The sequence below is a fragment of the Populus alba genome, chromosome 14 (genome assembly GCF_005239225.2).
Source record: "Populus alba chromosome 14, ASM523922v2, whole genome shotgun sequence".
Classification (NCBI taxonomy): Eukaryota; Viridiplantae; Streptophyta; class Magnoliopsida; order Malpighiales; family Salicaceae; genus Populus; species Populus alba.
The window spans coordinates 6,245,013-6,258,267 of record NC_133297.1 but is presented as its reverse complement, the minus strand read 5'-3'; the positions used below and the strand labels follow the sequence as shown (position 1 = coordinate 6,258,267).

The following is a 13,255-nucleotide window of genomic DNA, read 5'->3' as shown; positions in this document are numbered from 1 at the left end:
AATGCTCTGGCTGATAAAATTACAAGGGTCATCTTTCTCCTCAGCCTGCTTTCTAACTTGCCACATTTCCTAGGCTGGTACTCTCCCAAGCCATGAAAATCTGAACTTGAAAATGACAAATTGCATAGTCCACTCCCAAGTTGCATAATTTAGTTGAAGAAATCTCTGTTTTCGTATTTTATTTTATTTTTCTATGGGGGGGCACTGGTCAAAGAAGCAAAGAGATGGAAATTCACAATACAATTGTTTACATTTTTCGTACAATTTGAGAAAATGAACAGGTTTGCAACTTGAATGTCTCACAGCACGAGCAACAAAGATCCACCTTCCATGAATCATCCAGTTTGGCAAAACAAAAGGGAAATTGATAGCGCAAAACAAAAGGGAAATTGATATCCATGCTATATCCTCAGCAGGTGATGATGAGAAAGGACTAAAATATATCCCCATGTATTTAAGTTAGATCAAGTGTCAACATGACACCATCTCTGAATGAGGTTGGCGATATATTTAGTGTTTGAATCAGTTTTGAAATATCCATGGATATGTCAGCTGGCGATGAGACTCCACGATGAACCTGAAAAATAAGTGTTACATATGAGCCACCACTTGCGCATGTGCCAAAGAGAAAGGTGCATTCTTAACCAGAAGAAGAATAAATGTATATTCCATGTATTTTTTGAGGTGACAGAACATTTAGAACGATAAAGGCAGAATTGAACAACATGAAAGTAAACTATCTGATGGATTAAGGAGCAATCAGATGAATACGTGATAATAAAGTGATGCCTGGACCAGGAGGACAACAGACAATCAAATGAAAAGGCCTTATTAAACTTCGTCTGCTTACCGAAGATGCAGATACTTGCTTGATCAAAGAGGTGTTGTATCCTCTAACATGTGCAACAGTTTCAGCCATTTGAACACGAGATACTCTGTCAGGTCCACCAACATTTAAGAGCAACTTCATCTGCTTACCCTCTAGGACAAGCACCACCAATATTATGATGATCGGGCCAGATCCGATGTCAAAGCACAGAGGCAAACAGGCAGCAGGAAAAATCAAGAAGTACAATGCCAACAAAGAAATATATAGTTACCAACAAAAGGAGAGCTATGAATTTAAGTTACATTCCCATCACATGTTGGTACAATTGATCATACTTCAATAAGCAAATAAAGAAGCAACTTATTTTAACACCATTTAGTTTTACATAAGAGAAAACGTGCACAAAGGAAAGGTAATAAAAGAAAAGGAAAAGAGGTTTACAGAAAAGACAGCACTATAAAAAAATTGTTGAAAAGAAGAAGCTTTGCCAGGTTAGATGATTACTTTAATGAATGTAATCTCTTTCGAGAGGTCAAAACACAGAGCATTAGATGAAATGTAACTCTTGCTTTCCCATCAAAAGTTCTTCTACGTTCTACCTAATGTAAAGAGCATTGTGAAGTTTATCAATGTTGGGCTGAAGCATGTAGTTTTTTTATGTGTGAAAATAGATGCATGTAACTGCATACCTATTATCCATTTATTTATCAAAGACAGTATAATGGTCACAACATCCTTGACATACACTGGGCAGCGGAACTCATCATGGAAGAACTCTACTTGTTCTTTTTTGGAGAGGACACCATCAATCCACTGCATCGATTAGATGTCACATATCGGTTAGACAACAGTTAACCATGGAATCCAATTCATTTTGAATCTTCGCAAGACAGGGAATACAGAGTGATAAGAGTACAAATGTAAGGTCTACATTCTATGTGAGCAACTGAGCACCTGAATTGGAAGTGATTTTTGGACGGGAGAGATAGTTTGTGGCCCAAAGATAATACTGCTTCTCAATATTGCATAGTTTGGCCATGTCTTAGAAATAAACTGCTCTGCTGCCACTTTTGATTTACCATACACATTAACAGGAACAGTTTCGTCTTCTTCCTTGTAGAATGATTTCACCCCTTCATAAACTGATTGTAAAAGACAATAATAAAAGGATCGATAGATCAAACCAAAGACGCATTCCAATTGGGCTTCACATTGGAAAAAACATTGATGCGGCACAAATCAGTATGCATTGGGATGACGGAAATATAACAACTTAAGGTAACGATCCCAACAGCAACACAATACTTGCTGCTCGCATTTAGATCCACGTGATGTTAGAAGGACTGGAAAGTTAATGAACAACATCTTATTCAATTTGAAGTTGCTTAGAAGGGTTCACCATTTGTATTCTACAAATATTTTAAGAAAACAAAAACCCATCTAGTATTGAAGATTTGATATAATGCTTCACTTTTCCAATTCTCTAACTTTATTGACCTGATAGAAACCTACTCAGTGAATGTTGCCAACATAACAAAACCCAACAAAACCTTAAACATTAAGCACTCCAGATGGAAAATTTTCAAAAAAAAAGGATTAAGTTCAATTAACCTTGATCAGTTGATAAATGGATAAGTAGAGTATCTCTCTCCTCGAAGCTCGACAACCAGTTTACAAGAGAGCAAGGTACATTTATAGACATAGCAGCATCAGGGTCCTTCTCACAAACACGAGGCACAGACAGTGCAGCACAGTTCACCACAACATGAGGCTGACAGACATTTCAAAAAAAACTTAACAGATCCTTGAAATTAACGAACAAACTGCAAGAGAACTGAAGAAGTTAAATTTTTCTAGAGGGGGGGTTTGTACCTGGCCGAATTTGGAGGCGATGGATTGGAATCCGTCACCCGTAGTTAAATCAACATGGAAAGCGTGAGAGTGAGGGATGGCATCAAGCAAGGGTTCAAGAAGATTTGAATTGGAGTGGTAAGTGAAAGCGAGATCGTAAGGGGCGCTGTCTTTGATTCGTGAAAGGGATAGTAATACGTGTTGGCCTAAGTAGCCTGTCCCTCCTACCACTAACACTCTCTTCGTCTCCATCGCAAATGCTGTAAGCGGAGTTTCCTGGTGGTGGAGGTGGTGGATGGGTGAGTGGGTCGGGTGCGTTAATTCTGCTTCTTCTTTTTTTGGATCAGATGAGGTACGGGGACGAAGGTTCATCTGTCAGTTGTCATTTCTTTCCATAGTTTTCGATACAAATACTCTTGAATTTTAAGCATCATCGCATGTATTGAGAAGTTTTTGTTCATAAATATCAAATATACTTTCTTACTTTAAAAAAATCAACATACTAGAATTTAAAAAATATATATACTTTGTGTAAAAAAAATTATTATTCTGATATCATAATTTATATAATATAATATAAAATATATGCCAATACTAATGTGTAAATTCATAATTAAATTTGATTTAAAATAGATTAAAACATCGATATGATCCCTAAAAGAGTGCACGGTTTTTTTCTTTATAAATTACATAAAACCTTGTATAATATAAAATATTGAAACTTGTTTTGATTATTAAAACTCTAAAAAAAATAAATCATGTTAACAAAGATGAGTTATTAAAATCTGAAAATAATAAAAATTTATCAGAAAAAAAATTCGTTGTTCTTGCGTTATCTTTTACTGAGATTCATAAAATTCACGTTATTTCTGTTTGTCATTGCCATTAATGTTAGACGAAGAGACCTTCAGATAAGACAGTTCATAAATATTTTGTTCATGCCCTGATTTTTAATTTTCATGCATAGCATGTATATTTAAATTTTAAAAATAATAAAATTACATCAGAATTCAATAAGTTATTAAATTAGATCTTTTTTGTATATAGTAGATCCTCGGTTATTTTCTCAATGCTATCCTATTTTTATTGTACTATTTTTATAAAAGATTTATAAAAATAAAAGATCTATTTTTAATAATCTTTTTATTATTACTCCTCTGGGATAAAAGATTTATACTATTTTTATTTTTTATAGATTACATATATATTTAAAACTTAAAAATAATAAAATTACATCAAAATTCAATAAACTATTAAATTATATGTATTTTTTATGGTAGATCCTTGGTTGTTTTTATGCTATTTTTGACTTCTTTGGAATAAAAGATTTATACTTTCTCGACAAACTCTGCTGATATTGAAAAAGATTCCTTGGTCAGAGGGTAAGATAGATTTTCTATTTATATCCATATTTTTTGCTCTTATCTCATATGTATAAGATTTTTTTTATTAAAAAGAAAAACTGCAATGCAGATATAATTATGTTACAATTTGTGGAGCCTTGGATAAAATTTATATTCACATTTGTACCTTATGTATTTGTATTGTATAAATGGTTTTATTCAGATTTTATGTTCACATTTGTGAAATACACGTGCAGCACATGTGGCAAGTATACCATTGCTACCAAATTAAGCGGGATCAAAGGTGGTCGATAGATTACATGGTTACTTGGTGTACTACATGTATTATTGGAATAATTCATGGATTAATTTATCAATATATCGGTGCTAAAAATTAGTATTATAAAATAATTGTTTTGAAAATATATCCAAGGCAATAATTTAGAATTACCCCTCATTCCCTACGCTGATCACTTGAATCAAGTTACATGTACTAGCCATAGTTATTAAACTCGATTCGAGAGTTGACCTGTTCAAGGGATTAGATCCCAAGTTCATAGGTTAACCTGGTTCAACTCGGGTTAACCTGAAAAAATTTTAAAAAAATTAAACTTTTAATATTTCATATGAAAAAACTCCATGTAAATATAGATTATATATATTATAAATAATGAAGTTTAAAAAAATATTTTAAATTTTTTTTATCCCACATTAAAAAGATATTATGTTAAACTTTAAGTTGAAATATTTAAATTAAAAAAGTTTTTTATCCTACATTAAAAAAACATAACTTTTTTCTTGGAACATAGAGTGTATATATAAAAGGACTTTAAATCTCACATTGAAAAAATACTATGTTATCATTTTAAGTTGAAATATTTAAACTAAAAGGCTTTTTATCCCACATTGAAAAAACATGATTTTTTTTCTTGGGAACACAGAGTATATATGTTAATGGGTTTCAAGTCCCACATTGAAAAAACATAACTTTTTTCATGAAGACATAGAGTATATATATGAAAGGGCTTTAAATCTCACATTAAAAAAGATACTATGATATTCTTTTAAGTTTAAGTATTTAAACTAAAAGGTTTTTTATCTCACATTGAAAAAACATGATTTTTTTTCTTAGGAACATAGAGTATATATACTAATGGGTTTCAAATCCCACATTAAAAAAACATGACTTTTTTTTATGGCAACACAGAGTATATATATGAAAGTGCTTTAAATCTCACATTGAAAAGATACTATGTTATTCTTTTAAGTTGAAGTATTTAAACCAAAAGGTTTTTTTATCCCACACTGAAAAAACATGATTTTTTTCTTGGAAATATAGAGTATATGTACTAATAAATTTCAAGTCTCACATCTGGAAAGGGAAAAAAAAAGGGTCTCGTCTTGGTTTGTCCGGGTCCCGGGTCAACCGGTCGAGTCGCCCGAGTTTGTCTGGGCTGTTGCCACAGTTGGTCTTTTATTAAACCCGGACCGGTCCAGCCACCGGGTCGACCCGCCGCGCGAGGTTGGGTTTAATAACTGTGGTACTAGGTAGCAATCAGTATTATTAGTTTATTTAGCTGTGCTTCGCCGCGATCCGATAAATTTTTAAAATACACACATATACAAAGTATTTTGATGGTGTTGTTAAGTCTAGTTAAGTGAGTCGATTTTAAAATCTTTTTTTTCAACTATTTGTCCAACTCAAGTTTCCAATCAAACTGTGTGGGAACTGGCTCTACTTGAATCAATTGATTTTATGGATCCAAATATAACCTGGATGACCAGTAAAAACATGGCTTGACTTTTTAAAAAACTTCAATATAATAATTTAAAAAAGAAAATTTAGATAACATCATGTTAGATCAATCTTGATCCCTCTGCAACTTATATCTTGAACTATATTCGGCTTAATAACCTTTTTTATATACTATTTTTTTATTTGTACAATAAAATTATATGCTCGTGAAATTGACACCAACCCTATATATGGATATTTATTTGAAATTGTGGTAACCTTGTAGAAAACAAATAAATAAAAAAAAACATTGCAGACTATGTCATAACTAACCGAATATTGAATGACGAAACAAAAACAAAAGGCTGAACACAAAGTAAAGGACTAAAAAAAACATACCTGGTTGATGAGTTAACTCGTAAAACTTGTGAATTGAGTAATCTGAGCTGGCATGCCAAAACCGAATTATAGACTCCACTAAAATTATATATTTTTTTTAATTATTTTTTATTTAATCATGTGACAATAAAAATAGGCAATCATTAAAAAAAAAAACATCAATCCAATACATTTTTTTTAAAAAACTCCAACAACCTTATAGAAAGCGAAATAAATCGTGAAAACTAAATTCCTAATTAACTTGATATCTGTAGATGAAATAATAATAAAAAAAAAACAAGTTAACATCACCATACTCACGACCTATGTTAACTAGCCAAACTTGTAAAAAGGCCCATGAACTTTATAAAGTTTAATAATATGACTTTTTTAAAATTATTAAAAAAAAAAAGCATGAGAAAATAAAATAGACCATAATAGAATTAAGTTAGGCTAAAAAATAAAATAAAATAAAAGACACCTTATTAGACTCGTGATCCAAAACAACTTCGGCTACCCTCACTTTAACCTTGTAAAAATACATGATAAAAATAAATAAATTACAAAATCTAGTTCTCAATCACCTCAAAACTAATAAAATAAAATAAACAAATAAGAAACTTGAAAACAAAAAAAGCAATAACAATTTTTTTTTGAAATAAAACAATACACTGTTGATTATTGTTGTGATCTGTAATGTAATAAGTGCAGTTGAATAGAAAATTTCCGACACCCTTTGGCTTTTATATTAGTATATAGGTTTTCTCTACATGCTTTTTTTATAGAAAATAAAAAAAGTTCATGCATACATGTAATAAAAAAAATTAACAACATGTATTAATAAATAAATAAAAAGTCATAAATGACAACTAAAAATAAGAATGAAAAGAAGAATCAAGAAACATATACGGATCAAGATATTTTACCTCACAAAATAAGATATTTATGTGACTGTATTTTCTAAGTTTGTTTATTAAAGTAATTTTTTTATTCAGTTGAATGAAAATAAAAATAGACACACGCATTGAATTGACAAGGTAAAATAAAAGATAAAAAAAATACAATGCAAAGCTAGACATATTATAAATAATACATGGCAATTAAAAAGTTACTGAAAAAATAAAGTTTACCTATAAAGAAAAAATTGTAGACGAGTAAAAAAAAATCTCTTCAAAAAAATAAATTTATAAAAAATAATAAAAAATTCATCATTTAAAAGAGGCTTCACAGACAAAATAAAAAAGAAAAATATTATTAATTAAAATATAAATAAAAAAAAACATATCAATATGAAAAATACATAGAAAAAAGAAGAAGCCGAAGGCATAAGATAGCTGGGCCAGGCAAGTCAAGCCACATCATACAGGTCTTTTTTTTATCATCCACTCCAATTTTTTTTTTAAAAAAAACAAATGACACGTTGTGTGATTTTTTTTTTATATTTGGACCATTATGGCAACTGAAAAATCAGTTCTTAAGATTTTATGATCTGAAAACTTATTTTTAATTTGTTTATGATAAAAAAACACACATAGAAAAACACTATAGGAATCGTGATAAACCTATTTATAATCTTAAAAAACCATCTAAAAACTAAAATCAACCTAATATATATATATAAAGTTACGAGTTCATGTTTGTTTTTTTCACAAACTTTAAAGGTACAAAAACACCTACTATGAATTCTCGTCAACAAATGCAACATTTTGATATGAATATTGATGGTTTCATTGTCGAAATCCAATGACCTCTATTTTTTATATTTCAAATCAGAAACTAAAAAATAATAAAAATAAACTTTTATATTAAAATTTAATTGAAAAAAATATTAAGGCACCGAGTATGTATAATTTTCAAAGTATGAGGACTAAATTAAACTTTTTATGTATACTTTAAAACCATCACCTATTTGTGGTGCATTTTCTACTCCGATCCCTTATCTTACAATTTTATTCTTAGCTAACAAATTTGATTTAGTTGCTATTGAATTTGACCAAAAAAAAAAATAAATACAATTGCTCATAAAAAAAATTTGAGAGTCAAATTTAAAAAAAATAAAAATTATGAATAATAGGTTCACAGTAAAATGTGCGTGTACAATGTCAGCTCAGCAATACTCATCTCAAGTTTTATACATTTGTTTTTTAAATAGTATGTACAAATAAAAGTGAAAATCACTATACATGCACATTGATTTTAATTAACAAGAAAAAAGCGAGGAATACTCGCGAAACATTGGAAAAATTCCCAAATTGTTACTCTTCCTACGAAAAAAAATTGTTGCAATTCCTAACATTTCTTGAAAAATATTCCATTCCGATTAACATTATATTAGTTATTTAATGAATATAAAAGATAAATATATATAAAAAAACTTATGATAAAACAAAAATAAAAACAATATATATATATATATATTTTACTTGTATCTATTTTTTATTTAAAATAGACACATGAAGTATTACTAGTTACTTAATAAATATATTAAAATTTCTCATATTTCTCTGTTATTTACATGATTTTAAAAAATATAAGTTAAAATCACATTAATTTTATTTGTTTATACATATAACTAAATTTAAATTAATAGAATATATGAATATGTGAAATTATGGAGATATTCCAGTACTGTTACTATTCCTGGAAAAAAAAAAAACTTACTATTCTTAGAATTCCTCTGGTATTTTATTTGCCGCCAAGTAGGGAAATTGAGTTAAAGCCAAGGAGTAAACTTTGCAAGAGAGGAAAAATAAAATAAAGGAAAATAAAGGAGAGAAAGAGTAAGACCGTCGATATGAATATTTTACAGGACAATCCAACGGTTCAAGTAAACGCCAACGAGTCGCAAAATTGTAGCACACTGAAATACTGAATTAGGGTTTCCTCAACTCCTTGCCTCCTCCTATATAATCCACACTCGCTTGAGTGAGAGCCCGTCTCTTCCTTTCCTTAGCCAAGCTTCACCTTCTTTCTCTACTTCTCGGTGTCTTTTCTGTCGTCTCTCTTTTGCCGAGATATTTTTTCTTCTTCTTCTTCTTTTAATGTAGAAAACTATGGGTTTTTGTATTGTTGAATCTGTTGTGGTTTTTAAAACCAAGAGGGACAAAATGATGATCATGGGATGAAGAAAAAACTGCAACAAAATGATCGATTGATTTCGTGATTACTTGTATTTAAGTCTCTGATGATTCCATTTTGTCCCTCCTTTTTATTTAATTTCATGTTTTCCTCGCTCTCTCTCTATGTTTTTTTTGTTCAGTAATCTCAATGCGATTCACTGGGAGATATGATGATATAAACTTTGGTCCGTGTTTCTGATTTAACCGTGACCGAAACCTTTTTACCAATTTCTGATCTCCAATTTGGAAGAGTTTTTTAAAAATATTTCTAATTAATTAATGTTAATCCCATTTTCTGTTTGCTATGATGAGCCATGAATGAATTCACATGTCAGACTTCAGAGATTTTTCCTGTCAGGAAAACTCTATGAGAACATATTCATGATCCTGAGCACCTTGTTTTTCCTTGATCGGCTAAAAGGGTTCTACTAATACTGACTGTTGAATGCTAGTCTGGACTCGGCTCCACCATCAAATTTATCTCTTCAGATCTAAGAACTGGAATATACTTTTAACAAAATAGGAAACATGTTGAAGAAAGCTAGTCTTGTTATTTTGGTTTGTGGATCATAACCAGAAAAAAAATTAGGGGAGCTCTGGCCTTGCATCAAGAACTTAAATCAATATGAATGACCAAAATGTAGACGAAACATGAGAATGGATATATTGTTTATTTTAAATTTAATTAACAAGCAAGTTACATTTTTAATTTTTAATTTTAAAAGAGATAAAATTCAATTTATTTTATTTGTTTGAAGTTCTAAAAAAACAAGTTCCAAAGTTGAAACGAGTGCTGGTGGTTTTCACGCAACAAATTATAATCTTTGTAAACAGTGAACAATGCAATTGTTCAAACAATAATTGTGTTCACATGAAAGCTTCCCGCAATGGAAGCAAAAGCTAATAACTAGCTGAACTCTGAAGTTCGAAGAGCATTGAAAACAATAACCCAACTGAATTATACATACAGAAAGTCCACCGATGGTTGGCGGGGCGACCCCGTGAATTCACCGGATGAATTGCCGAGTAGATAGATCAGATCCGGACGCGGCTGTTGCTCCGCAAGCAACGACCATTTCTTTCTGTAAGGGGCGGGGGTTGTGAGGGTTATGGAGTTTCTCTAATGTAAGCGTCTGATTTGATGATCCAATCCAAAAGGGCCTTGCTCCACTTCAACGGCTTTCTGGGGAAGCCTGGGACTTCTTAATATGCGACTCAATTTTCTGGCATGATAAAAATAAAAATAGGCAAATCAGGGACACTTTTACATAAATAAATGAACACAAGCAGAAGCAAACACTGTCGCCTTGAGATTTGCGTGTGCTAGGTTATTTGAAAGTATGTGTTACTTGTAAAAATGGACATCTCATAAAATCATCTGGACTGAAAGTTCCGAGAAAGTGAAGTGTTTCAGGGAATGCTCGCCGCTTTGTTCAAGGTTGAACACATGAAAACATTTTAAGATTTAAAATACATGAAACTATCTTGTTTATCATCATTGGACAAGACCACATAAAGAAAGTACAGGGTCCATACCTTCACTGATTTACTGACTTCTTCGAGTTTATTTAGCAGCACTTCCCCTTGTATTAAACCTCTATGCTTTGGAGAAGTGTAGCGCGGTGAGCCTGTAATCTGAAAAGGATAGGTGGCATCTCTTAGTCTTAAGCAAATCAATTTGATGAATGTAGTAACGCATCTGGACCAACCATCCATTCTTCTGAGAGTTCAGACTATATATCCTAATAATCTGGGCTCCACTGTTGTAAGGGAAGTAGAAGTCACAACACCTCAATGTCTTGCAAGCAGAACCAGTTTAAGGTAACACAGTTTGAATGGAGTACAGAACTGGCACAGCACCAAATTGACTCACACCTTAAAGCGTGTAAGAACCATAGCATCCAAGGTTCATTCGCCAATATAAAAACTTAATCCATAACGATTCAGGCTGTTACAAATTGAATAATTCAACTTGAACAGGGCATAAAAGCCTCAACTTGTTACTAACGTGAGATTGAAGTTATTGGAGTACGAATATTTCAAAGGATACACATCTCAATTTGAAGTGAGTAAGAGGAAGTGTTAGCATTCATAAATAAAGAGTTGGAAACAAATTCCAGAGAATACATAGAAAAAGCTTGCAGTTTAAATTACCTTCCAGCTTTTGGATGGTGATTTAAAGATAACTGGTCCCTCACTCAATGATCCCCCTCTAGACAGCCTCTCCTCTTCACCAGTAAGAGTAGGTTTGCAACCTTCCCCAAAATCCTGTGCATTCTTTGAAGCTTCAGTTATTATCACCTGCAAGAAATGCATTACAACCAACTATTATCCAGCTCATCTTGTTTAAAAAACAACAACATTCACATTGAAATAAGAAAATAAAGCAAACAATCAAGTTTGCAAAACCTTCCTCAAAACTCCAGGATCAGCAACACCTTGAACCCGTAATTCATCGACAGGTGCAGCTTTTCCATGAGCAATGCTTTCAACTCTAAATGTATGGAGTCCATAAACAGACTGTAAGCAACCTATGAAAATCAGAACATATTAATATCACCAGTCGTTTTGAAGCATTCATTCAAGAGGGCTTGTTTTGCACACAAGAGTATTGATTAAAACATTCATCTTTCACTTGAGAAGAAGCATATAAAATTCATGACATCATCCAAAAAGACAAAAATATGCAAATTTACGGTGATTAGCTAGCAGCCTATTGTTCCCCCACTTTTCCTCAAAGGTTCCCTTGTAGCAAGCCAAAAGTTTTTACAAGAAAGCTTGACAACAACCAATACTACAGTAGCTGTCTGAACAGCAGTACAACCAATCACGTAGCCTGGCTGGAAAAAAACTGCATAGCCATATGCTTGGGAAACAGATGTTTAGAGAAAAAGACATGCTTACATCTAACCTAGACTATCGTACATGTAACACGTAAATCTAGCAAATGGAACAGTGAACAAAAAAGTAGCAAAGCAAATGAATCACAACTAGAATCAACTGGTATTGCATCAATACCTTGCTCAGTGATGATATCAATCACCGAGGAAAGTGGAGTGCGCTTCTCAATTGTTGTAACACGCCAAAAGAGAATCGAAGGCCTTGAAAACTTCAAACAAGAAAAATAATGATGACAATATAAGAATTGGATCCACGCTGCCAGTTCTCTCTTGTAATTGGCCAGAGAAAAGTATTCACTACACACATGATTACCTTGTAAACTATTTCATTAGCTGTAACATATAGTTTGCGCGAGGAAATATCCTTTTGAAGCAGGCATCGTCTTATGGGCAAACATAGCAACAGAATAATGCCAATCCCCCAAGCTAAAACCAGCAACAAAGATATAGAAACCCATATAATGGTGTCATATTTAACATGATTTCTCGCAAGTTCTTCAAAGGAAGCTGCATACAGTATCTGTTCTTCTTCGTCCTCAACATCCAACACCGATTCAGGATAAGCAATTGGGTGATTGCTTGATGACCCGGGTTCTGATAGACCATCAGCATGTCCCATCAGCACTCTTCAAGCTCTCTGAACATACAAAACATCAACATTAAACCTCCATCTGCAACCTTAATTCAATAACAACATTTGATTGATCCCAGAATGTCACATAACAAAAATTAAAGCTAATCTAATGTTGTGAATGCTAGAAGAAACAAACCTAAAATGTAACATCAATTCTTTTTTATTACAATATTGTTCACAATCAGAAATCGCTCTCGTTTTTTAAGCAAGTAGCTAAATTGGTGCCATTTGAGCTTTTATGATCAACTGAATGGTAGAAAGTAAAGGCTTAAGTAAGTCTATGAGAGTGGAAAGATAGTGATTTCTTGCTTTACCTGGTAATTATTGCAAACCTTGAGAGCCCAAATGCTAAAATCTGAGGTCTGCTGTCAGGGTTTTGGTGTTTGAGTATCGGGAAGGGTTTATAGTTAGGCAAATCTACCAGTCCATGCTTTTCTGTTCCTTCACAGTTTTTTTAATTATTTAC

The 13,255-nt window shown here is 32.0% G+C and overlaps 2 protein-coding genes and 3 non-coding genes across 6 annotated transcripts in view; 3 read left to right on the top strand and 2 right to left on the bottom strand.

Annotated features, from left to right (window-relative positions):
- The window catches only part of LOC118041698 (uncharacterized), a 25,565-nt gene extending 12,310 nt beyond the window's left edge, over positions 1 to 13,255 (bottom strand). The window contains exons 1-7 of one of the 2 annotated variants that reach the window (XR_012167898.1): positions 13,104 to 13,255; positions 12,469 to 12,792; positions 12,274 to 12,364; positions 11,665 to 11,786; positions 11,410 to 11,556; positions 10,792 to 10,890; positions 10,362 to 10,478 (exon numbers count right to left, since the gene is read on the bottom strand). Coding sequence is in view for 1 of the 2 variants with exons in the window: in XM_035049172.2 (XP_034905063.1) it covers positions 10,428 to 10,478; positions 10,792 to 10,890; positions 11,410 to 11,556; positions 11,665 to 11,786; positions 12,274 to 12,364; positions 12,469 to 12,774 (816 nt within the window). In the remaining variant the exon portion in view is untranslated. Of the gene's footprint in view, positions 1 to 10,247; positions 10,479 to 10,791; positions 10,891 to 11,409; positions 11,557 to 11,664; positions 11,787 to 12,273; positions 12,365 to 12,468; positions 12,793 to 13,103 lie in introns of those variants that run through there. The other variant, XM_035049172.2, reaches the window with a different exon arrangement.
- On the bottom strand, positions 206 to 3,101 carry LOC118041378 (uncharacterized). The gene is made up of 6 exons (XM_035048681.2): positions 2,702 to 3,101; positions 2,441 to 2,600; positions 1,784 to 1,971; positions 1,519 to 1,642; positions 851 to 981; positions 206 to 577 (listed from the first exon to the last, which is right to left on the bottom strand). Exons 1-6 carry the CDS (start codon positions 3,050 to 3,052, stop codon positions 455 to 457), a joined length of 1,077 nt encoding a protein of 358 aa, XP_034904572.1. The 5' UTR covers positions 3,053 to 3,101; the 3' UTR covers positions 206 to 454.
- On the top strand, positions 9,249 to 9,326 carry LOC118041949 (small nucleolar RNA Z199). The gene has a single exon (XR_004686394.1). It is a non-coding gene; the product is annotated as a small nucleolar RNA Z199 (small nucleolar RNA).
- LOC118041948 (small nucleolar RNA SNORD18) lies at positions 9,418 to 9,494 on the top strand. The gene has a single exon (XR_004686393.1). It is a non-coding gene; the product is annotated as a small nucleolar RNA SNORD18 (small nucleolar RNA).
- On the top strand, positions 9,552 to 9,653 carry LOC118041950 (small nucleolar RNA R64/Z200 family). The gene has a single exon (XR_004686395.1). It is a non-coding gene; the product is annotated as a small nucleolar RNA R64/Z200 family (small nucleolar RNA).